Consider the following 23,314-nt stretch of genomic DNA (forward strand, 5'->3'; position numbering starts at 1 on the left):
CGGGCACCCTCGGGCCGCAGCGGTAAGGAAGGCTGCTCCGCGCTCGGGAGAGCGCGCGAGGCCACAGAAACGTGCCCCAGCCAAAGCTGTAGTCTCCGCGCAGCCCGGCCTTTTCCGGGAGTCGGAGCCCCGAGGATCGAGCGTCCTCGGGGGCAGTGCGCCCTTTCGAGGCAGCCGCAGTGCTGGGCAAGAGCCGTTCCACGCGGGGAGCCCAGCGTCCTGGGCTTTGCGGGGTCTAGAAGCGCGCGGGTCCCTTGGGGCTGGGGGAGAGGGGAGCGGGCCGACTCCGGAGAGAAGAGCGACGGTGTTTCGGTTTGCGGGTCGGCTGGGGTGGGGGTGGCGGGGGACAGGCATGGAGGCGCCGCTTGGAGCTCAAGTTGCAGGGTCTTGCGGGCTGATTTGGTTAGGTGGGGGTTACAGGTGCCTTTGCCCCCAACCAGTCCAAGAATTCCTCTTTGTCTTCCTTGGAAAATCCTCTCTGGAGCCACGAATTGGCTCTCACTTAGAAAGAATGCAGCCTGCTGTCCAGCCCGGTGACGTCAGCGTTAGAGTATTTGGAAAACAAAGAGGGCTCGAGAGGGAGGGAGGCGGACCCGCGATGCGTAAAGACCTCTCCGGGCCTCGGGCTACCCTCACCGGCTCGCCCCAGGCGTACCAGCGACCTTCGGTGCTCCAGGTCCGCCCGGGCTCGTGGTGGGGCGGGAGCCCTGGCTGGGGTGCGAGAGTCTCCTAGATTGGAGACTGTCACTTTGGTTCCTTAGGCGAGCGGGACCCCAGGCCAAGGCTGGAGACGCGCGCTGGCTTAGAAAGGCCGCCTTCAGATAGCGCAGCAGAGGGGCGCGGCCGGGGGCGCGGAAGCAGGTTTTAGTAAAGGCTTAGGCGTTTGGTGTGTGAAAGGACGTGAATCTGAGGGGCTTGGCCGGGACAAATTCGCGATGAGAGGCCTTGGAGGTGTTCCTTGCTCCCAGTCCGGGCACACTGTGGAGCGCCTGGAATCTGTCGGGAAGGCTCCGCATTCCTTCCTGCCGCTCCCCTGCCTCTGTGGGAGTTGGCCCAGAGAGTGATTATCTTAGGAAATGCCCGCAGATAAAACTCCAGGGCGAACTGAATCCCATGCGAATTGAATCCCATTTGCTTGCTTTGCCTCGGGTAGCTCCGGAGTCTTGCACATCTACCCCTCGTTGTGTGCGGGGGCGGGGGGGAGTGCATGACTCGGTGCCAGGAAGGATGGGTACAGAGGTGCCCTCCAGACTCATCCCCCACTCCCCACCTCTGGGCAGCTGTAGTCCTGGGGTGGGGAGAAGGGAACGATTGGGAATGACTGCTCTGCTAACATGCCATAGCCCAAACTGAAGCAGGACACTAGGGCTAGTTTAGTGGCAGAGGAGGGGCCACATTCCTCCCACCCACCCCCTAATCGCTGCCCATACACACAGGACCTGTGGCAGTGTGGATTCTGTTTAGTTTTCCCTGGAACCCAGTTTGGAGATTTGTGTTGGAAGAGGCTGTGGAAAGGAAGCTGGGTGAGAGAGGCAGGCAGCTTTCCAGTCCATGAGCCACTGGGAGCCCAGACTTAGAAGGGAAATCCTTTCTCTGATATTATCTCCGAGCACTTTAGGCTCACAGTCCCCTCTCCTCTGCCCCTGGTCTCTCAACCAACAACCTCCCCTTACTTCTCCGGTTAGCCCAAGTCAAGATGGGCTTCCTTGACACTGATGTCAAGAAAGATGCTGAGTGCCTGTCCCCTATGTGCCTAGAGGACCAGTGGGGGCTTTTCCAAGTAGCAAGTGTGTGTGTGTGTGTGCGTGTGTGTGTGTGTGTGTGTGTGTGTGTTGGGGAGGATAATCATAAAATCAAAGACATCATGCCATCCTTTCTTTTTCCTGGAGCTCTCTTGCAGTTACTGTCAGCACAAAGACTGACCCACTAACCTTGATGGGTGGCACCCTTTTGCCTCATCTCACAATACCATTGTCCTCTTGGAGCATTTTTATTCATCCCTTATTCACCAATTCAGGTGCAATTCCTCCTTCTTCCTGTTAACCTTGCGGAGTGACTGCCAAGGTCGTCCCATGACAGGGAGCCCCAGATTCATTCTGTCAGCAGCACTTGATGAAGCAGAGCCCAGGCCCATCCTCCAGGAGCTCTCTGGTTCAGGGAGAGTGAAAAAAGTGGGCAGGGGTTCAGCGGGCTAGAGGGTGGTAGGTTGACTGTGCCAAGGCTGGGCTCTGGCATGCCTCAGTGTAGAGGGTCCTGGGGGCCTTTTGCCTAGGGCTTTTCTACTGGACTGCATGCATTTTTTATCACCTGCCAATAAATTGGGGCCCCATCCACCCCTAGACTGAATAGCTAAGTGGTTAGATCTGAACTAGGCCTGCCTTGGAATTGCCCATCAGGCTGTTTGATGTGTAGCTGGCTGTACGGGCGGTGGTTCCTGGTGGGTTATCTTCTGGTTTCCTGTTGTCTCTCTCCAGGAATAGTAAGTCACCATGAATGTTATCACAGTCATTGTTTACCAGGATTTTCACTGTACCAGGAGCTCACAGGCCACTGCCTCTTTTTATTCTCATCTCCATGAGTCAAGCAGAATTCTTTGCATTTTTCTGGTGGAGAAACTGAGGCTCAGAGGTTAGATAACTTGTCTTAATCAGTAGATAGCAGCACTGGTACTTGAATCCAAGCTTATGTGACCCGCCCCACCCCTGCTCTTCACTTTTATGCTTTCCACCAGAGTAATAATGGAAATCCTGGAAAACCTTCTCCTTTCCCATGGACTCCCACTGATTGCTTTTCTCTCTCTCTGTCTCCCTCTCTCCCCACCCTCCTCTAGGTGCTCTGGGGCCAGGTGCCACCGGCCATTGTCCAGGCAGCTGTGTGCAAGCCAGAGAAGCATGAGGACACTGGAAGACTCCTCGGGGACAGTCCTGCACCGCCTCATCCAGGAGCAGCTGCGCTATGGCAACCTGACTGAGACACGCACGCTGCTAGCCATCCAGCAGCAGGCCCTGAGGGGTGGGACAGGAACTGGGGGCACAGGGAGCCCCCAGGCCTCCCTGGAGATCCTGGCACCAGAGGATAGTCAGGTGCTGCAGCAAGCCACCAGGCAGGAGCCCCAGGGCCAGGAGCACCAGGGCGGTGAGAACCACCTGGCAGAGAACACCCTCCACCGGCTGTGCCCACAGCCCAGCAAGGGAGAGGAGCTGCCCACCTATGAGGAGGCCAAAGCCCACTCGCAGTACTATGCGGCCCAGCAGGTGGGGCCCCGGCCACATGCAGGGGACCGTGATCCCCGTGGGGCCCCCGGAGGCAGTCGGAGGCAGGATGAGGCCCTGCGGGAGCTGAGGCACGGGCACGTGCGCTCGCTGAGTGAACGGCTCCTGCAGTTGTCCCTGGAGAGGAACGGCGCCCGGGTCCCCAGCCACATGAGCTCCTCCCACAGCTTCCCACAGCTGGCCCGCAGCCAGCAGGGCCCCCCACTGAGGGGCCCCCCTCCTGAGGGCCCAGAGTCCCGAGGACCCCCACCTCAGTACCCTCACGTTGTACTAGCTCATGAGACCACCACTGCTGTCACTGACCCTCGGTACCGTGCCCGCGGCAGCCCGCACTTCCAGCACGCTGAAGTCAGGTAACTCTCCCCACCTTGGGCTTTCCAGTTCCTGGCTTTCCTCCAGCACAGGCTGTCAGGGAGGAGAGCCTCAAGATCACAGCTTGTGTCAGAGCTGGCCAGATCCCCACCCCACCTCCAGCCTTCCTGAGAAGGGAGAGCTATTGCCTGGCAGAGAAGAGAGACGTAACTGAGGTCCCCTAAGAAGTTAGTGGCGTCCCTTGCCTTAGTTCAGAGATAGGCAGCATTGTCTGCTGAGCTTTAGCATTCCAGTAACTACTGTCCCCAGAGGACACAAATCGCAACAGGCGGTTAAAGGTTAGATTTCAGAAATAACTTCCTAAAGGCAAGGTTGGGAATCATTGCCAAACTGTTTCCAAGTTAAGTAGGAAGACGGTGGGACCTCCTTCTCTGGAGGTTTTTTAAGAAAATGTGAGCAACTTGCCTTCTATGATTATTGGGAGGCATTCCTAACTAGAAGCTGGAAAGGCCCGGTGGCCTCATTAGAGACGTCTCTGCATCTTACACCAGGGCAGGAGCTTCCCTGTCTCTCCTCCCCATTTACTGCCATACGCTCCCTGCATCTGCAGCCTGCAGTGGGACAGGATTCTGGGTCCAGGTGGGCCTCTTTCTGGGGAGGCTCAGGAGAGGCTGCTGGGTCAGGGCAGGGACTTAGAGTTTGATTCTGAGTATGCTGGGAGGCCCTCGGGGGATGTGATTTGGTTTTCCTTTTCTAAGTGCTCTTTCTGGCTACCATGCAGAGCATGGTTCGTGAGGGGCCAAAATGGAAGCAGGAAGACTTGGGGGAGGCAAGAAGTCTAGAGAGTTTGGAGAAATGAGTGTTCCTAGAAACAAGGCCCCACCTCAGGCTTCTCATCTGGCCCGCATCTTTTCAGAGAAGCAGACACAGCCATCGCTGCTGCATCTCCCCCTGTGGGAGTCCAAGAAACCCCACCAAGGGACCCCAAGGATTTCAGACTCTTCCTCTGGTGGCCCAAGGTCAAAGTCTGGTTCTCTTCATGCCTGCTGAGTTTTCCTTTAGTCACCCACTTTCCCACCGTCCGGCCTTTCCTTGCTCTCGAGAAATGTGTGACATGATGGGGTTGGTATGGCGGAACCAGAGGATGGAGCCTCTTGGTTTTTCTCCAGCCTCCACCCCCTCCAGACTCGCACCTTATCGCCCTTCTCAGGGCTCGATCAGGAAGAGTTTCGGAAGCTGAGTCGTGGTTTCTTCTTTTGGACCAGCCTTATTGAACTCTGTCAGGAAAAGATAGTAATCGTGGCAAGGAAGTAGACTGTTTGCAGGAGAACAAAAAGCGGGGGAGGGAGAGGACGAGGAGAAAGGAAAGCAAGTGTGAAGGGAAAGGAGTTGCTATTCTTTCTCAGAGCTAAGTCATCCCCAAAGAATGCCAGTTGTGTCTGCCTGGCCCAGTGCAGGGGGGAGCAAGTTCTTGAAGCAACCTTGAGAATGGCCATTTTAGCAGTGGAATGGAGAGTTTGAGCACTCCAGTGGGGACCCTCTTCCCAGCTCTTACTGGAAGCCCCATCTTAGATAGTAGGAGAAATACATCTGCCCAATATCCCCTTTCGGATGATCCGATGAAGATTATTTGTTAGGAACTTGGGGCTAGACTCCTAGCCTAGGGTCCTGAGAAGAGCAGGGGGGCCATAGGCTGTATGGGGGCAGGAGGCAGGGGCAGGCTGGGTGTGCATGAGTGCTGACATGATGCACCTAGAAGGAGAATTTGGGTTTTGCGGGGCTTCTGGGACTTGGAAGAATCTTTGTGAAACTGAGGCAGTTGTGACGCTGGGAATCACAAGGTCCCAGAAAGGCTCTTGGACTCCCCGTGCCTCTCGCCCTTTGCTCCTTCCCTCAATACGGAGCCCTATGGGTGATGTTACACCAGTGCCAGAGGCCAATAGAACATTGTCCCCTGAACTCAGCAACTGCAGTAGTCCAGAGGCAGCCCTTACTCCCAAGGAAACCCAGAGTTTGGGCCACATTTATTCTCTAAACTGAGGGTAAACCGAGGTTCCTACTAGAAGAGATGGAGGATGGGCCACCACTACAGGAGCACCTGCCACCCACCCAGCACCAGCCCCGCACTCTGCCAGGCCTTACATAGCATCATCCTCACAAACCCTGGCGAGGCTGGAGACCCTCATGATGCAACAGAGCAATGCCCCGTCTGTGGGGCTGAGGCACTTGCCCAAGGTTAAACAACTGGAGCAGGGATTTAAACCCCTATTTGTCAGACTCTAGAGCTCAGACTCTTACGCTGACATCTGTCTCACTGTTCTAACCTTAACTGGAGTCTTCTAAAAATGATTCTGGGTGGGTGGGGGCTGGGGGTAGCAGGACTTGAAATAGAAAGGAGAAAATGAGTGCTGCTTTGGCAGTCTTGAAACTGGCCACTCATGTAATAGACATAAGGTTGCTGCTGGGGCCCAGCCACCAAGTTGTCCTTGGGCCTGGAAGGTTATATGCTCAGTCATGATTGACATGGCCTCCAGCCCCAAAAAGAACCTTCCATTGACTAGAAGTGTCAGGGTGCATTTTTCAAGATGACGTATTTAAGCATTAGTTGCTTAGGAGGCCCAGGATTGCTCAGGCTGATCTCCAAGGCCCCAGCCACTGTGAGGCGGGTATGAAACAAGCATCCTGACATTAATCCCCTCCAGCTCTGCTGTCTGACTCTTGAGAGCCTCAGGCAGAAACATTTGGAAAAGGCCTTCCCCACTGGTCCCTGCCTACCACTGGAGGGTTGAATAATTATCTGCAGCAATTTTAATAATATATTAGTTATGAATAATAACCATCTTCCCAATATGCCTAGGAATGGGGCGACTCTGGGCTGCTCCGGGTGGGAACCATAAGGGTCTGTGCTGTCTCTGAGCACCATCTCTTCTGTTTCCCAGGATCCTGCAGGCCCAGGTGCCGCCTGTGTTCCTCCAACAGCAGCAACAGTACCAGTACCTGCAGCAACCCCAGGAGCACCCCCCTCCCCCACATCCAGCTGCTCTTGGCCATGGCCCCCTGAGCTCCCTCAACCCACCTGCTGTGGAGGGGCCAGTGAGTGCCCAGGCCTCCTCAGCCACCTCGGGCAGTGCCCACCTGGCCCAGATGGAGGCCGTGCTGAGGGAGAATGCCAGGCTGCAGAGGGACAATGAGCGGCTGCAGAGGGAGCTGGAGAGCTCTGCAGAGAAGGCCGGCCGTATTGAGAAGGTAGGCCCTGCTGGGGTTTCAGAGGGGCAGACCAGAAAGAGACCCCGAGGGGCTACCTGGGGAGTGGGTAGTCCAAGGAGAGGCAGAGGAGCCTGAAAACTGTTTGGCTTGATCTACCCCATCCCTCTGTTCTCCACCTCCCTCACCCCTCATGCACCCTCCTGAGCTGACTTCAGACAGCTGGGGAACAGCCGAGAGGCCGGCAGAGCAGGCCTGGAGCATGAGCAGTTGCTGGCCAGTGGTGATTAGAAAGAGCCCATTCACCAGCTCCTTGCACACTCGCACCCTTGCCCTGCACACACCCCCTCTCATGGACACCTCCCACAGAGAGCCCTTTGTGTCCCCCACACAACAGCAAGTCTGTTCCAGGCCAGCCCTGGCGAAAAAGAAAACTTCTCCTCTTGGAAAGACTTGTTGGAATCACAGGCCAGCTAAGAGCACGTGCGGAACCTGCCAGCAGCCAAGTGGGAGGAGCAGCCGGGGCCCAGCTGGCCCTCTGGGTGGACGGTGATGCCTGGGGGACCAGGCAGAGGTGGCTCAGGCTTAGACCTGGTGCCTGCTTCTTTAGTGAAGGGTTACCAGTTTTCTGCTGAGGCTCAGTTTTAGCAGATGGCCTCAGGCCTCCCTTGACTGTCCTGTGGTGTCCAAGTTAGGTCCAACCACCCCGACATGGCTGGAGTCTTTTGGTGCCCACTTCTGGCCAACCGTACTCAGTTTCTTGGTGGAAGCCAGCCAAAAGTAGAATGTTTCCTTCTGGACACTGGGCACAGGGAAGCTATGTTTAGTCACCCTGCAGGCAGCTACTTCCAAAGTACCTGGCCCTAGGTTCACTCAGCATCTGGTCCTTGGGGCAGCTGATGGACCGTTGTTTGCTGGTCCCAGCAGTCCAGCCTACTTCTGGAGGCTACAAGCTTCTGATCATCCCACCATAGTCATCCCACCAAAACCTGGAGGTTTTGCTCCTGCTTGGTGTCCTCTCATCTGTCACCTTTTCTGATGGAGAGTAGTGGGTCAGCCTGGAATCACTCCCTAGGAGCTCTCACCTTCCTTCAGCTCTGCTGTCTGCCTCTTGCAGCTGGAAAGCGAAATCCAGCGGCTCTCTGAGGCCCATGAGAGCCTGACCAGAGCCTCCTCCAAGCGTGAGGCCCTGGAGAAGACCATGAGGAACAAGATGGACAGTGAAATGAGGAGGCTGCAAGACTTCAACCGGGATCTTAGAGGTGAGAGCCAGTCACACAGGTGGAGGTTGGAGAGCCTCTGCAGAGGGCTTACTTCCTGTGTTCTAGAGAAAAATTGGGAATCTATTATCTGCTGAAAGTGCAGATGAACTCAGAGAGCCAGGCTGAGACTCCTCGGGAGCTGCCCTGATACAGAGATGCTTGTCTCTATGTACTGGGTCTCGAATCCCTTCAGGGAGCTCCCATCGTGTGGCCCGGATGATGGCTTCTGACAGAGGAGGCTCCCTCCCATCGGGCCCTGAGCTGAGCCGGGGTTTCCTCATGGCCCATCCCCAATGTGGAGGATGCAGCCCCGTCTTGATAGGATGTCAGGAAAAATCCCAAGCTGGCAGCTTCACCTGACACTAAAACATCTTTCCTTCCCTTGAAACAGAGAGATTGGAATCTGCAAACCGCCGCCTGGCAAGCAAGACACAGGAGGCCCAGGCCGGCAGTCAGGACATGGTGGCCAAGCTGCTTGCTCAGAGTGAGTAGGGGCCTCACTAAGAATCCTGGCCTGTGTGCAGGCAATGGGACTGCTGCGCACCCTCTGGACCAGGAAGATTGGCCTTCCCCCTTGCAAAGCAGTACTTTAGGAGCAGGTTTACTGCCTACTGTGTGCCCAACACTTGACTGGATCTGGGGATGGTGGGGAGAAGTGGCTTCCAAAGAAGAATAGGATCTAGTTGTGTATCTATTAAGAAGATCAGTTGACACTAGAGGGAAAGCCAGGGAGCAGTGATTTGCTGAGCTTCCGTGCTGACCATCAGTGCAGTGCATTGGGCAGTGCGGGAGGCAAGGTAACGCTGAACACAGGTGAGGTGAAGAAGGAAAGGTCGTCTGAGAGCTTCCCAGGGAGTTCCAGGCAGCAGAAAGGTCAGGAGTGTACAACGGGAATGTGAGAGGCAGGAGGCATGATGGAACTGGGCCATGGCAAGCCAAGTGGAGGCACTTGAGACAGCCAAAAATGGGATCCTAGACCTTAACCAACAGATGCATTCTAAAGGGGGTGGTCTAAGCATCTTTGAAGAATGGGCAAGTTCATTGACTAGTCCATTCATTAATTAGCAGATGTGTTTTGAGCATCTGGCAGATGTTCAGGAGAGAATGGGAGCAGGCCCAGGAAGGTACCATGGCAGGGAGGTCAGGAGAGAAGTGGTGAGCTTAAGAAAGGAGCAATTTCCCACAGATTCAAAAGAACAAGGGGGGTGGTCCTAGAAACTGGTGATTAGGAGCCCCAGTGGCCTGAGAGAGAGGCTCTGTGGGGATGGCAGGGGTGGAGAGCCAGCCAGAGGTGAAGGAGTTATTGGGCCGTTCGAGAGGTATATGGGGTGGGTGGCAAAGGAAGCCCTGAGCTCAGCAGCAGGAGGCTCTAGCAATCAGAAGAGACTAACAACAGTTATTTATTGAGCTCCTACTAGGAGCTTTACTGCCGTTCAGGGTGTTTGCAGAGAAGTGGAATGGGAGTGGTTGGTAGCTGGGTAAACGTGGCTTTGAGGCTTCACAGGAACTCTACTGTGAATGGCACAAACAGTAGTGTGGGGTGCAGAAATGGAGGAGCAGCTTGAGGACTTAGCTCTGGCTGGCAGCACCCCTATCTTCCTTCAAAGAGGGTTCAAAGACTAGGGCAGGGAATGGGGGAACACAGCACTGAAGGAATTGACAGGGTGGGGCAGGAGGTAGGCTGGTCTCTACTGGCTGGGTGGGGTGAGGTGGCAGCGGCTTAAGGTCTCTGGGAAGGAGTCAAAGGGAATGAGGGAGAAAGGGGATGGGGCAGCCCTGGGGTTTCCCTGAGGAGTCTGGGGAGGAGAAGCTGCAAGGGCAAGGCAGATTAGGGTGCCTGTGGAGGAAGGCGGACTTTTGGGGCCTGGCTCTGCCAAAGAAAGGAAGCCATGTGGCGGGTTTCTGGGAGCTTGCTAGGGGGTGAGAAGAGGGGGGCCGGCCGGGAGGCGTTTCCGCTCCCCGGGGAGCGAGTGAGCGCCGGGCTGTTCTTGGCTCCTCACTGGAGCCATTAATCTCGCAGCCGCGGGTGACCTGGATGCCTGGCATTCCAGAGCCGCGAGCTGTTCCGCTCCCGGCCCGCCCCCCGCCGCTCCCTCCCGTGCGCGCTGCCTGGCGCCCTTCGCCCGGCTTTGGGAGGAGGGAGGGTGAGCACAAAGGGAGCCTGGAACGTGGAGGTGGGGGCTCGCTCGCTGCCCAGGGCGCATCCCGGGTCCCCTCGGCGCCTCGCCTGCCTTCCTTCCCGCCTCCGCTGGCCTCCGGGCGTCCTCTTCCCACCGGCACCCGGGCCACTTATTTCTTACTGAGGAGCTCTCCTTCCCGAGATCCCACAGGCCCAGGGCTTTATCAGGGTCCTGTTGGCAGGGGATGGCCAGAGCCCAAAGCCTCCCAGCCCCCACCAAGGCCTTAGAGATTGGACAAAGCTGCAGGAAGCCTCTGGAAGCAGAAGGCTGGGTCCACTGGCCCCTCCTCCCTCCCCTAGGGTTGAGGAAACCCAAGCAGCTCTTCCTTGCTCCCTAGTAGCTATTGCAAAGGCAGGAAAGATGTGTCTGATTGACCTCCCTTTTATCTGGGATCAGTCAACACTAGGAAAGTGTGGCCATTATCATCAATGCCATCTGCTTTTCCTCCTAGGCAAGCCACGCAGCCCCCCAGCACTGCCTTTCTGGCCCCTCTAGGCCAGCCGTTCCCCCTGGGGATCTGGCCTTGAGGCCTGAAGCCGGCCTGTTAGCTCCACCCCCTTGAGAATGTTTCTCTTCTCCCTGCGCCTCAGGTTCTCCAGCTATAAGATGAGACAGTCCTTCCCCACAGAGTCACGCTAAGGCTGAAATGAGATGCAGGCCCTGGGCAAACTGTGAACGCACGGGTGGAGTAGGGGAGGGTCCTCCCTGCCTGAGTCCAAACCTGGCTGCTCCTCCACCCCACTCAATGGATGTCAAGCCAGCGAAGTATGAACACATACGTTTCAATATTATTGGACTCCCCCTTATTTTCCTCCATGCCACAGAATGATACCGTCCTGGGCTCAGCCTTCAAAAATCCAAAACGAACCAAGAGCTAACCTGAGTTGCCTCTGTGTCCTCCTTGCCCTGCCCCAGGGCCCTGAGTAAATGAATCCCCCCTTCCACATGCCAAGGTCTCAAGCCTTCACTCTTCTGTTCCAGAACTTGTACTGTCCTATATCATAGGTGCTTAGCTACATGTGGCCCAAGAATTGAAGTTAATGAAAACAAATAAAATTTAAAATTCAGTTCTTCCATCTTACTGGCCACATTTCCAGTCCTCAGTAGCACGTGTGTCTAGTAGCCACTGCATTGGAGGGTGCAGTATAGAACAGTTCCACTCTGGCAGAAAATTCCACTGAATCAGAATGCTGTTCTAGAGACAGTGCCTTTAGGTTCATTAGCGGGGGCCCACAGCCCTGCCCCGCCTCCTGCTCTCCAGCAAGGTAGGCAGCTGACCCACTCCTCAGGGGGCAGCCTGGGACTCTCAAGGGGCAGGTGCCTGGGAGGTGGATTTAAGGCTAGAGCATCAGATGGAGGGCTCTGTGGTCTGGTTTGGGCCTTTCCTGGCCATGCTGAGAGGGCCTCTGAGCAGAGTTTCTTTGGGTAATTAACAAAATGATACAAAAGTCAGGATAGCTGGACCCTTACACACTAATCCTTGTGCCATAGTCATTTGCATTGTGCTGCAGACTTTGCATTTCTTCCTGAGCCTGGTTGCTTGCATCTCAGTGATCTTTTCAGACCATGGAGGGAAATGTAGCCCTCAACGGACCTCTCGGCCTGGGTCCGCAGAAGGAGCCCCAGAGCTCTGGGTGGCCTCTAAGTACAAACGCCTCACCACATAGCCAGAGGCAGCCTGGGCCTTTGTAGTGTGGCCAGCTGGGGTTTCCATTTGGCAGCACCATTCACCTCCTATGTTCCTCCGCTATAAGTTGGGGATCCCAAATCCTACCTGGAGGGACTGGAGGATTCATGGAATAAGATGTGTAAGTGCCTGGTGTGTGGACAGCAGATGGTGGTTCTGTTCCCTCTTCCTTCATTCTCCCACTTGAAGGAGGACCATGTCACAGCCCACCTGAGCCTCTGTTTTCTCATCTGTACACAGGCATCACAGTTCCTACCTCAGCAGTCTCTAGCCGTCACAAGGTTCAAGGGATATTGTGGATGTGTTTTAGACATGGTGGCCCCTGGCACAAGTGGATGGTGTTTGGGGCTGTCCCATGGCAGTGTGTCCCAGTAGAAAGGCAGGGTAGCCCAGTTGTTTACTCCTGACTTAAACCTGAGCCTCGGTTTCTTCTTCCATGAAACAGGGTTAATAATGGTACCTTATTCGTGTTACTGTTGAGAGAATGAGAAGCAACTGTGCTCATCCAGTGGTCAGCACAGAGCCCAGGAGGCAATGGCGCCAGCCAATGTAGTCACTATCACTGATCAAGCCTCTCTCTCCCTACAGGCTACGAGCAGCAGCAGGAGCAAGAGAAGCTGGAGCGAGAGATGGCATTGCTGCGCGGTGCCATCGAGGACCAGCGGCGGCGTGCCGAGCTGCTGGAGCAGGCTCTGGGCAACGCGCAGGGCCGGGCGGCTCGAGCTGAAGAGGAGCTGCGCAAGAAGCAGGCCTATGTGGAGAAAGTGGAGCGGCTGCAGCAGGCACTCGGGCAGCTGCAGGCAGCCTGTGAGAAGCGGGAACAGCTGGAGCTGCGTCTGAGGACTCGTCTGGAGCAGGAACTCAAGGCCCTGCGTGCACAGCAGGTGAGCTGAGAAAACCTGTGCAGGTGTCCAGGCTAGGGCAGCATCTGAGGATGTCAGCTTCCTTTCGTCCTCGGGGACTGTAGGTTTGGAGGCCAGGGCTGAGGCCCCAGGAGCCCCTAGTTAGATCTAGGCTGCAGGCCCCTTGCGGGGCGGCAAGGATGATTGCTCTCTGCTCCACCTTTGCTACGTGCTCCCTTCCACTTGTCGTCTTAGCAGAGGCCCTGCCACCTGGCCCACATCCAGCCTCAGGGGACTCCTGTCCTCGGCAGCAGCAGGGTATATTGTCCTTGACCTCTAGAGAAAGTAAGTTAGGAACCTGGTTATAGAAGGCCCTCGAGCTTTTTTTTGTTTGTTTTTTTGAGATGGAGTCTCACTCTGTTGCCCAGGCTGGAGTGCAGTGGCGCAATCTCCACTCACTGCAACTTCTGCCTCCCAGGTTCAAGCGATTCTCCTGCCTCAACCTCCTGAGTAGCTGGGACTACAGGCACGTGCCACCACGCCCAGCTAATTTTTGTATTTTTAGTAGAGATGGGGTTTCACCATATTGGCCAGGCTGGTCTTGAACCCCTGACCTCATGTCATCCACCAGCCTTGGCCTCCCAAAGTGCTGGGATTACAGGCATGAGCCACTGTGCCCAGCCACCAGCCAGCTTTTATATGCCTCCCTGAGATTGGGAGGAAAGATGGTTGCCCTAATCCATAGTGCTTAACCTCACTTTGGACTTCTGTGTAAACAACTCTTGGTGTTTACAAACCAAATAGCTATTTCTCCACTCCCAAGCCTACCCTTGTGACAGAGTTAGCATGGCTGAACCCTCGGTTTGCCCAGTTCTGTTCTAATTTACACCAATTTCCCCACTATAATTATTGATAGCACCCCCTTTGCCAGTTTGGAGGATTATTTGTTTGGTCTCTATGCCCTTGGCCATAGGATTCAGGGCAGGGGTATGGGGACCTGTGCTGTACCCCCATTTCGGTAGAGGAAGGATGGGGAAATGTATGCTGTGTATGGCTGAACACGCACATGTAAGAGTGACAGTCCTTGTGTGGAGGCGAAGACCAGTGGCTGCCGCACCCCAACCTCCACCCTTGACCACGGTCTCCACTCCTTGCTCTGCAGAGACAGGCAGGCACCACAGGTGGTGGCAGTGGCAGTGGCAGTGGCGGGTCCCCAGAGCTCAGCGCCCTTCGGCTGTCAGAACAACTGCGCGAGAAGGAGGAGCAGATCCTGGCGCTGGAGGCCGACATGACCAAGTGGGAACAGAAGTATTTGGAGGAACGTGCCATGAGGCAGTTTGCCATGGATGCGGCTGCCACGGCTGCTGCCCAGCGTGACACCACTCTCATCCGACACTCCCCGCAGCCCTCGCCCAGCAGCAGCTTCAATGAGGGTCTGCTCACTGGTGGCCACAGGCACCAGGAGATGGAAAGCAGGTTCGGCATTGCAGGCCAGGCACCTGAGGTTTGGGAGGCGGGTGGCAATGTCCAGTCACTGCCCTGCCCTTGATCCTGATAAACAAGCCGCTTTCCCCACACAGCTCAGCAGTCCCTCATGCTTCTGAGCTGAACCTGCATGCTTGGCACACCAGGCGCTGTAAACTGGCATTTGCCTAGAAATACCGAGTCCTTGGTCTACCCAGTAGACTTTTACTGTGGAGGTGTTGGGTGCCGTTTAGGGCTTGGGCCCTGCCTCCCCTCTCCGGAGTGCTGCCCTCCAGGATGAGGGCTGTGCTGCCGCTATCATCTGATGACTCTGGAACCCACCCTTGATGGCCTGCCTTTCCTGGTGTGGGAAGGGCCCAGGGCCTTATGCACTGGTGGTTTTCAGAGCCTGGGCTCTAAGAGCATCACATGCCAGAGCTGTGGTACCATTTCTAAGCCCCCTCTAGGTCCCTGCTACAAGCACAGAAGGATCCAGCCTGGCCGGGTTAGGGGAGGGAGGGTGCTTTTCCTCTAACTCCTATGAGGCGGGAAGGGTGGCTGGATCTATGGGTCTGACAGTGTGGGCATGGCCTTTCACCCCTCAGGTTAAAGGTGCTCCATGCCCAGATCTTGGAGAAGGATGCAGTGATCAAGGTCCTTCAGCAGCGCTCCAGGAGAGACCCTGGCAAGGCCACCCAGGGCTCCCTACGGCCTGCCAAGTCGGTGCCATCTGTCTTCGTGGCTGCAGCAGCAGGAACCCAGGGCTGGCAAGGGCTCTCTTCTAGTGAGCGACAAGCAGCAGACGCCCCTGCTCGGCTGACTACAGGTAAGAGGAGGCTGCTGCTGGGATAGATTGAGAGGTAGTTTCTCCTGGGCCTGAACACAGATTGCCAGACCTTTCCTCCCAGAACTGAGGCTCATGGGAGCCAGGGCTTCCTGATTGTCTCCCAGGGGAGCTGGCTTACTCTCTGCCTCCAGTGACTCTACAGCCCACGCCTCTCCTGCCAGTGTGAAGAGGGGTATTTAGTCCCCATCTCCGTAAATTCCATCATGCTTCAGCCCCAGCCACTGAACTGAGAAAAATAGAGCTTCCTGTGCAGATGCACCTTCTATGCAAGCCCCCTCCACTCTTCCTTCTAAGCAGATGCCACAGAAACTCTAGAAGATTTAATCTACAAAGAAGGGTCCCACCACCCAAAACATTTGGAAGCCAATCCAATCTGGTAGTCATTCCCATTTTAAAATAGGAGCATTTTTAGTCTTAAAGTTCTTGCAGATCAAGAGCAGCCCACTCCACCTTGAATCCCCAGCAAGGACAGTTAACTTACAGTGTCCTTCACCAGGGCCACATCTTACAGGTGTGGCAATAACCATCCACCTACCTTCCCAGCAGACAGGGCACCCACAGAGGAGCCAGTGGTCACATCTCCCCCTGCTGCCCATGCCAAACACGGGAGCAGAGATGGGAGCACCCAGACTGACGGCCCCCCAGACAGCACCTCCACCTGCCTGCCACCGGAGCCTGACAGCCTTCTGGGGTGCAGCAGTAGCCAGAGAGCAGCCTCTCTGGGTAAGTCCTCCTGACCCCACTTCTGTGCTAGGCAGGGCCAGGGGAGCACTGGGGTGTGAACTGGAACACCAAAGCCTTTTCTTCCCAGCCCCCTCTGGGTCATTGCCTGTACTCCATGGGGAGCCCTGCATAGCCAGAGGTGAGCAGCGTGCCTGGCCCGCCTCACTGTGAACATGAAGGGTGGCTGGCTGCATGAATACGGAAACTGGAAACCCTGATTAGAGGCAGATCCAGAATTCAGAAAGAAAGCAACCAGATGGGAGGCACTTAAGCTCCTCTTTCATGGTCTTCCCTACATAGTTAATTTCCAATTTGATTATCCAAGAGAATGGAGCTTGCAAGTCATGCCGATGGCACTCTGGAAGCCTGTTGAGAGTCCGGGAAAGAGAAATCTGAGAAGATGCCATTTCTTTTTCCACTCCCCTTTCACACTGGCCTTTGCATATTTGCCTGTGCCTCCTGATCTCAGAAAACCACAGGCATGAAAAGAATGCTGCAGCCTCCCTCCCTCAGGCTCTCCATTGCTCTGTCTAAGCCCTCCAACCAGTTCAAAGTTAGAAACAAATGCATCTTACACATGGGAGGTTGGTGGGCTGGGCTGAGCACTGAGAGGGTGCAGAGCATTGTGCTTGGTTGACCAAGTTCTGGGAACCTGGGCAGCAGAGGTGGGAAAAGTTGGTGAAGAAAGATCGTTGTATTTAAAATGTGCCAGGATTTTAAAAGCAGTCTAGTAACACTCATTGGCATGTGCCTGTGTTCTTGTCTCTCTCCAGACTCTGTAGCTACATCCAGAGTCCAGGACTTGTCAGACATGGTGGAGATACTGATCTGAAGGAGGTGGTGCTTCAGGACTCTGAGCCATTCTCTCCCCTCCTCTGCCCTGTGCCACTCTCAGCCATTTCAGCAGCCTGTCAGCCGCTGCTTTGTCCCTTTCCCCAGCCAGACTCTCATTCCCATTGACCATCTGGTCCCAGGAGCTCAGGAGGAGGACCCCAGGGGAGAGGAGAACTGTGAGAGCACCAGCACCCCCAGAAGACTCTGCTTCTTAGCCCACATTCCTCCCGGCCTTATGGAGAATGAGGATTCAGCCTTGACTTGTTGCCCAAGGCCTGCTACTGGGGTAGCAACTGACAGCTCAGAAAGGAGCTGAGCTCCCTCTGCCCTGCCAGTTGTCAGTCAGGCAGGGAGGGAGGGGCTGTGTTGGTTTGGGGGACTAATTTCCCAGGACGGCTGCCCGTGGACACCAGGCAGACTGGTTCACTAATCAAGTCAGCCATATTGTTCTCTGGCTAAGTTTGGTTCCAGCCAACCTCATCTGCTCTTCAGTTCCTCACTGCCTTCCTGGGATACTAAGACTTGAATCTTTTGGCGACTATTAAGGGTGTTAGTCTTGGAGAAGCCACAGCCTCACCTTCTCACTTGCTGTGGGTTAGGGGCCGTTAAGTGGACTGGGAGACAGTGTGCAGTTTGTATATAATTCCCTTTCTTGTGGAACAGAAGACTGAGGCTTGCAGGTTCTGATGTGTCTCCATGGGCTGTGCTCCCCTCTTCCTACTGTCACAGTTCCTGAAACTTCTGACTGGCCTCCCAGTTATGCCTCCTCCTCAAGTTCCTGGCCCGTGGATGTTAAAGCTGCTTGATTCCCAGGATCTCGGCTGCCTTTTCCTCCATCTTGAGCCCTATAAATGCCCACGGGACCCCCACCACCAGCCTCTTGAATGGCTCCACAGCTCCTGTCCCTGGGACATCCTGTCAGTTTGGTCGTAAACCCTGAGCCAGATGAAATGAGCCACCTTGAACAGACACCTGCCGTACCCCCAGGTGGGCTGCAGTGGCCCTCCCCAGTACCAGTTCTCTCTGAGAAACTGGCGATGTTGTCTTGTCCGCATAAATAAGTGTCTTTGTTCCCACCTGGAGGGTTTGGGAGAGGAGCAAAGCGGTTGAAAACTAGTTAATGAGCTACCAGAGTCAAATAGTCATCTGAATGGAGCCCCCATCACAACACAGTGCCCAGGAGGCTGGCTCCTCAAGCTACCCATGCCCAGCGCCCTGAAGCAGGACCAGATGCTTTGGAATTGGGGTGGAACACCCCCATGGCAGCCTGCCAGCAGCAGTGACTCCGACTTCTGGTCTTAGAGAATCCCTCACTTCAGCCCCAGGAGCTATTGGTGGGTTTTAGCAGTTTTGTCTTTACCGTTTTTAGTTCTCCTTGATTCTTTGTGTTCTTCCTTTATCGTTTTTAGGTTTGGTGTGTGTTGTTTTATTTCCATGGTTCCTCAAGTTTCCTTTTTAAACATTTGCATTTGCTGGACAATTGCATATTTTTTTAAAATTCCCCTACCCCCGTTTAAAGCTGAAAAATACATTTGGTTCATGTGCATTGTTTACAAAACAAAAAGAAAAAAGAGAAAAAAAGGCAAAAAATATCGTGAAAGAAAAAAAAAAACGACTTAATATATTTTGGATTAATATTTGGTATTTCTTTTAAAGTATTTTTTGTGCTGTGAACGTTTTCTGCCAAAGACCATGATGTGTGTCTGTATGTTTAAGTTATCGTAAATATTTAAAATGTAAACATGGCTGTTTTGTTATGCCACCCTGTACCAGGATTGCTGCCGCATTCCACTGGGTATAACAGTATTTTAATTAAAAAAAATAATTAAAAGTGATGTCTTTGCACAGGTGAGACTTTGCACTGAGGGAAGGGAAAGGGTGAGGATTTTGGGGGGCCACCCAAGTCATAGTCCAGTCTCTTCAAGGACCCAAAATAGAATCTAGGAATTTTGTGAAGCTGCATTAAGGACAGAGTTGGAATGAGGATATGGTTGGCATTTTTCCCCTTTCATAGGTAACATTTCTTGAAGACTGGGAGGGGAAGGAGGGCCTGCCAGATGGCAGCCTCCCCAAGTAGCTCTGTTCTAATCAGCTTTGTTTGGCCACATGCTGTGGTTATCCACAGTGGGAGTGGGTGTCCCAAGATGGCTTTATCCTTCCCCCACTCCTTTTCCCACTCCCACCTAGCATATAAAGTCTTGTCCGAAACCGTCCAGAAGGCCAGGCATCATGCAGAGGACATTCAAGGACGTGGCGTGTTCTTAGCCACTGCCTCCCTCCTTTGCTGTGACATCACCACTCTTTCCTGATGCTCAGGAAAGCATATTGCTCCAATTCAAAAAAAAGAGAAAACCATTCTCAGTCTTGCTTGTTCTTGTATCAGAAACAAAATACCTGCCTTGTGCTTCTACAAGTGTGGCAGGACACTGAGGTTCCCCGTCAGAATGTGGCCATTAGTCCACTGGCCATGAGGCAGCAGCAGGCTACCAGACAGCCTACATGTCGAATGGTTCCCCACCATGGCGGTGAGTGAAGTGTTTCCAGGACCAGTGTGGGAACTCGGGAGCCATGTTGATGAGTAACTAAGTTGAGATCCTAAAGAAGGTGTCTTCCCGAGCCAGCCTACCAGCCACAAGTATGGAGACAAGCAGGTGGAAGAATTGGAAGCATCCAAAAACTTTTTCAGCAACTTTGCAGATGGTGATAGGCCCCACTGGATGAGGAGCTCTCCATACAGAGGCATCAGACCCACCCCATGGCCACACCTCCACCCAACCCTCCAGCCTGCCTCCTGCCACTGAGGCAGCACCTATGCCGGCCTTCCTCCCATTGAGACCTGAACTGGAGTCAGGTTACTCACCTGAGATGCAGGCCTGGTCCGTGGAGGCAGCCTGAACAATAGGGTTCCTCACCCTCCCACCACTGCTCCTCCCTGGGCCACACCAGCCCATGGCTACATCTTCTGAGGCTTGCTGTCCAAAACAAAATGGTCAGTGCCTGTGGCAGGGAGTTCCAAAGGACAGCTTGGCAACTCAGACCTGTGAACAATAAGCCCTGACAACAGTGCCATCTCACCCCAGTACCTTTGGCCAGGGGCTTCCAAAGCATCTGCACCTTCTGTGAGATCCAGTCTGTGGAAAGTCACGTTAATGTTTCCTTGGCATAGACCAAGGAGAACAGGAAATCAGTCCCAGTGTACCCAGCACATGTACGTGCATGTGCATTTGTGTGCATGTGTGCACATGCGTGCCTCACCATGTGTCCCAGAGACAGGTGTGAGGGGCACCGATATCTTCCGGCTAGTGTCCCTGCAAGGCATGGGTGCTCTCCAGCCACATGGTCACCAGTGCATCTGAGTGACCTTTCCTCTGAGGAAAGGGGATGAGTGAGCTGCTCGGTGCCCTGTGAAATGCAGTCTAATGGAGTTCCGGACCTAGTGAAGCTGCAGGCTGCGGCAGGGATGGTGAGGCCCTGGCGGGGGAGGTGTTTGCCCTCTGTGTCTAACACCTGTGAAGGGGTGGAGCCTGGGCCGGAACCCAGGTGGCTCAGCGGGGCCCTTTGGAGCCCAAGTTCCTCTTTGAGGGGCAGCCCTAACCTGCCTGCCCTGCCTCCACCCAGTGCCTCCACCAACCGGGCTGGGGATGTGGCTCGGGGGCAGCCCATGGCTCCAAGGGCAGGAGGGCAGCCTATGAGTGGCTGCCCCAGCCTCTCTCACTTCTCTCACCTCCTGGTTAATTGTTAACTCTTCCCCTGGCATAAGTATGTGCCAGGCTCAGCAAGCTTGGTGAAAATATGCCAAGACAAGGGCAGAAAAATGGGGCCCAGTCACCCAGAGATAGCCAAAGCCATTTTACAGCCCCCGAAGAACTCCAGCTACACAGGAAAGCTTGCAGTACCACTCTGCCATCTCCTAGCACAAGTAAGGGGCTGGCCAGGATGAAGTCGTCCCTCAGCAGGCCTTGCTGGGAGTGACTGACCCTTCTGGAGGCGGTCCAGAAACCCCCGCAACCAGCAGTGCATTCCTGGACGTGCCATGCCTGGATCTAACACTTGGGAGAAGTGCCACAGCAATGGAACGCTCAGCATCTTTTTTTTTTTTTCCAAACAAGGTAGAATTCACATACCATAAAATTCACCCTTTTGAAGTGCATCATTCAGTGGTGTTTTGTATCACAGCATCTACTTTAAGCCAGTGGTCAACCACAGGTCATCACCAAATGCGCCACCAGTGGGCCATATGGACACAATTAGAAGTGTTATTGGATCTGCTGCCTTCACACTTGTCGGCTCCTCTTTCCTAGGCTGACACTTTGAACTTTCTATTGCAGACAGTCCCCTTTCACCTATCCTGGGCCCAGCAGCCCCAGAGCACCTCTGCTGGGCTACAGCCAGGACACTATCTGCTCTGAGCTGGAGCCTCCCACATCTCATTCCCTAGGCTGCCAGGGTGGAGGTCCTGAGGTTTGGAAAGGAGGCCCGTGAGCCCTGAGGCGCCCATGTCTGCTAAGGTTTTCCGGAGTCAAGGAGCATTGGCAGGGGTGGGTCCAATTTTGTGAGGTCTGAAGCTTGTATAATTTAGAGGACCTTCTTTAAGAAAAAGAATGCAAAATGGTGAATACAAAATTAGGTCTAGAGTTTTGGAAGGGGCCTGTTCTAGTGAGCACCCGAGCTACAAGGTTCATTAGCTTCACAGTAAATCTTTGCCTGCCTGGGCATTGGGCATTGTGTTTCCCTGATGGGAATGGAGCTCTGGGAAGTGCCCAGGACTTCGGTTCATCCTTGTCTCTCCCAGGTGAGGCTTGGATCTGGAAGTCAATGAAGTTGGTTTTTCTTCTGCAGATGAAGTGGCTGGTTCTGGATGTCCACTAAAAACAGCCCCTTCTGTAGGGCAGAGGTACCCATAAAGGGAGCCTGGGGTCCAGGTGAATGAAGGGGGTATCACCGCAGAGCCTGGACGAAAGGGCTGACCAGTTCGCTGAGGACCAAACTGTAATTGACTCTCATGTGCACCCTGCTCTCACCCACCAGCCAAACCTCCAGCCCCCAGCGGGAGTGGGAGTGGGGCATATCTGACAGTTGGCTCTCGGAGTGCCCTGGAGAGCCATGCCACTTGCACTTGATTGCAACAGGGACACATTCTACTCTAGTCTGTGGGCCTGTCAGCTTTTGAATCTGAGCCAGCCCGGTGTCATGATCTGTCCTGAGATAAATGCCTCTTGCAAGTCCAAAGGCTCCTACCTGGGGGCACATTCCAGATGTGTTGGGCAATAATTTGGTTATTTCCCTGCACAGGTTTGTCTCTTCTTGCATCAAGTTGGCCTTCTTTTCAAGCTTCAGGAGCCTTGAAAAGAGCCCTACCCAGTCTCTCTTCTGAAGCCTTTGCTTGCTCAACACAGTGTACTATGGAAATCTTCAGAGCATGTTGCATTATGGCAAAAATACCAAAATCTCAACCATAGAGTGACTAACTACAAAAACCACAGCTAGGTTTGCCTTGAAAATTACAATAACCCTTTTTAACTTAAAAAAAAACAGGCCCCAGAAATCCAGGATTTCTCCTAGATGAATACATGAACCTGAGGTCTTTTTGTCTGAAGTTTGATAGAATATCTGCCTGTGTGTTTTCTTGCTTCATCGTTTTTTCCTATTTTTGAAATTCGGTCACAAAAAAATTACAGGAAATAAGTGGCTTTGAAATAATTTATTCAAAGGTTTTTAAAAAGTAACCTCCAAGTGTCAAATGGAGAATTAATTGAAGAAATGAATTTAAAGCATATTTATGTGACTAAGATGTAAAATTATAATATATCCATGCTATTGTAGTCATGGCCCTTGGGACTTTTTTAGACTATTTATCTTAGTGAAAATAAATTAAAAATTAGCTCAAAAAAAAGAAAAAAGAAAAAAAACAGGCCCCTCTCTCTTTCTTTCTCCACCATCGTAGTGTGTGTTTGGCTCCGCCTCTCACCATGTCTTCTCACAAGACTTTCAAGATTAAGCAATTCCTAGCCAAGAAACAAAAGCGAAATCGTCCCATTCCCCAGTGGATTCGGATGAAAACTGGTAATAAAATCAGGTACAGCTCCAAAAGGAGACATTGGAGAAGAACCAAGCTGGGTCTGTAAGGAATTGCACACGAGATGGCACACGTATTTATGCTGTCCGAAGGTCACAATCGTGTTACCATGTCAAGCTGAGAATGTCACCACTGTCTGGACAGTTGGATGTGTTTTTTTGGGAGTATGCTTTTTCTCTCTGAATCTGTTAGGAACATGCTGGTTGACTGGGTTCTGTAATAAATACGTGAGACCTTTCATTTCAAAAAAGAAAAATAGGCCTCCTTCCCAGGGGCTCCGGATTTCACCAGGCTTCTGTGCACGCCCAGCCATATAAACCGCACAGGGGTGGCTCCAAGTGCACTGTGGCCTCTTTGAACTGCAGGCCTTTGCACATCCCAATCCTTTTCCTCGCAATGCCTTTCTCATCTCTTTTCTCCTCCAGCTTGAACATCACTTCCTCCCGGCAGTCGCCCCTCTGCAGCTTCCTTTCTGCTCCCACAGGACCATGATGGGGAGGAGAGCTGGGGCGTGCAGGATGGAGGAGCTCTTGCTAGCAGACATTAAGACTCATGTCTTAATGTCGCACCCCTCTTGGGTGAGAAGGAGCCACAGGTAAAAAGACATAACC

General features: G+C 53.9%; 2 protein-coding genes across 3 annotated transcripts; both read left to right on the plus strand.

Annotated features, from left to right (window-relative positions):
* The first annotated feature begins 7 nt into the window (after window positions 1-7).
* Window positions 8-18,472, plus strand: AMOTL2 (angiomotin like 2). Of its 2 annotated transcripts, none has more exons than XM_011971035.1 (10): window positions 8-22; window positions 2,831-3,625; window positions 6,524-6,830; window positions 7,906-8,050; window positions 8,442-8,534; window positions 12,506-12,801; window positions 13,922-14,235; window positions 14,829-15,049; window positions 15,614-15,793; window positions 16,567-18,472. In XM_011971035.1, the coding sequence occupies exons 2-10, from the start codon at window positions 2,892-2,894 to the stop codon at window positions 16,623-16,625; spliced, it is 2,349 nt and encodes a 782-aa protein (XP_011826425.1). In that variant the 5' UTR covers window positions 8-22; window positions 2,831-2,891; the 3' UTR covers window positions 16,626-18,472. The 2 variants fall into 2 exon arrangements, with proteins under 2 accessions (XP_011826425.1, XP_011826426.1); XM_011971036.1 differs by having other exon boundaries at window positions 13,928-14,235; window positions 15,617-15,793.
* LOC105532761 (putative 60S ribosomal protein L39-like 5) lies at window positions 16,863-22,958 on the plus strand. Its single transcript, XM_011971038.1, has 3 exons — window positions 16,863-16,913; window positions 17,930-17,961; window positions 22,572-22,958. Exons 1-3 carry the CDS (start codon window positions 16,863-16,865, stop codon window positions 22,750-22,752), a joined length of 264 nt encoding a protein of 87 aa, XP_011826428.1. The 3' UTR covers window positions 22,753-22,958.
* The last annotated feature ends 356 nt before the right edge of the window (window positions 22,959-23,314 follow it).

Source organism: Mandrillus leucophaeus, unplaced genomic scaffold (genome assembly GCF_000951045.1).
Source record: "Mandrillus leucophaeus isolate KB7577 unplaced genomic scaffold, Mleu.le_1.0 Scaffold981, whole genome shotgun sequence".
Taxonomy (NCBI): Eukaryota; Metazoa; Chordata; class Mammalia; order Primates; family Cercopithecidae; genus Mandrillus; species Mandrillus leucophaeus.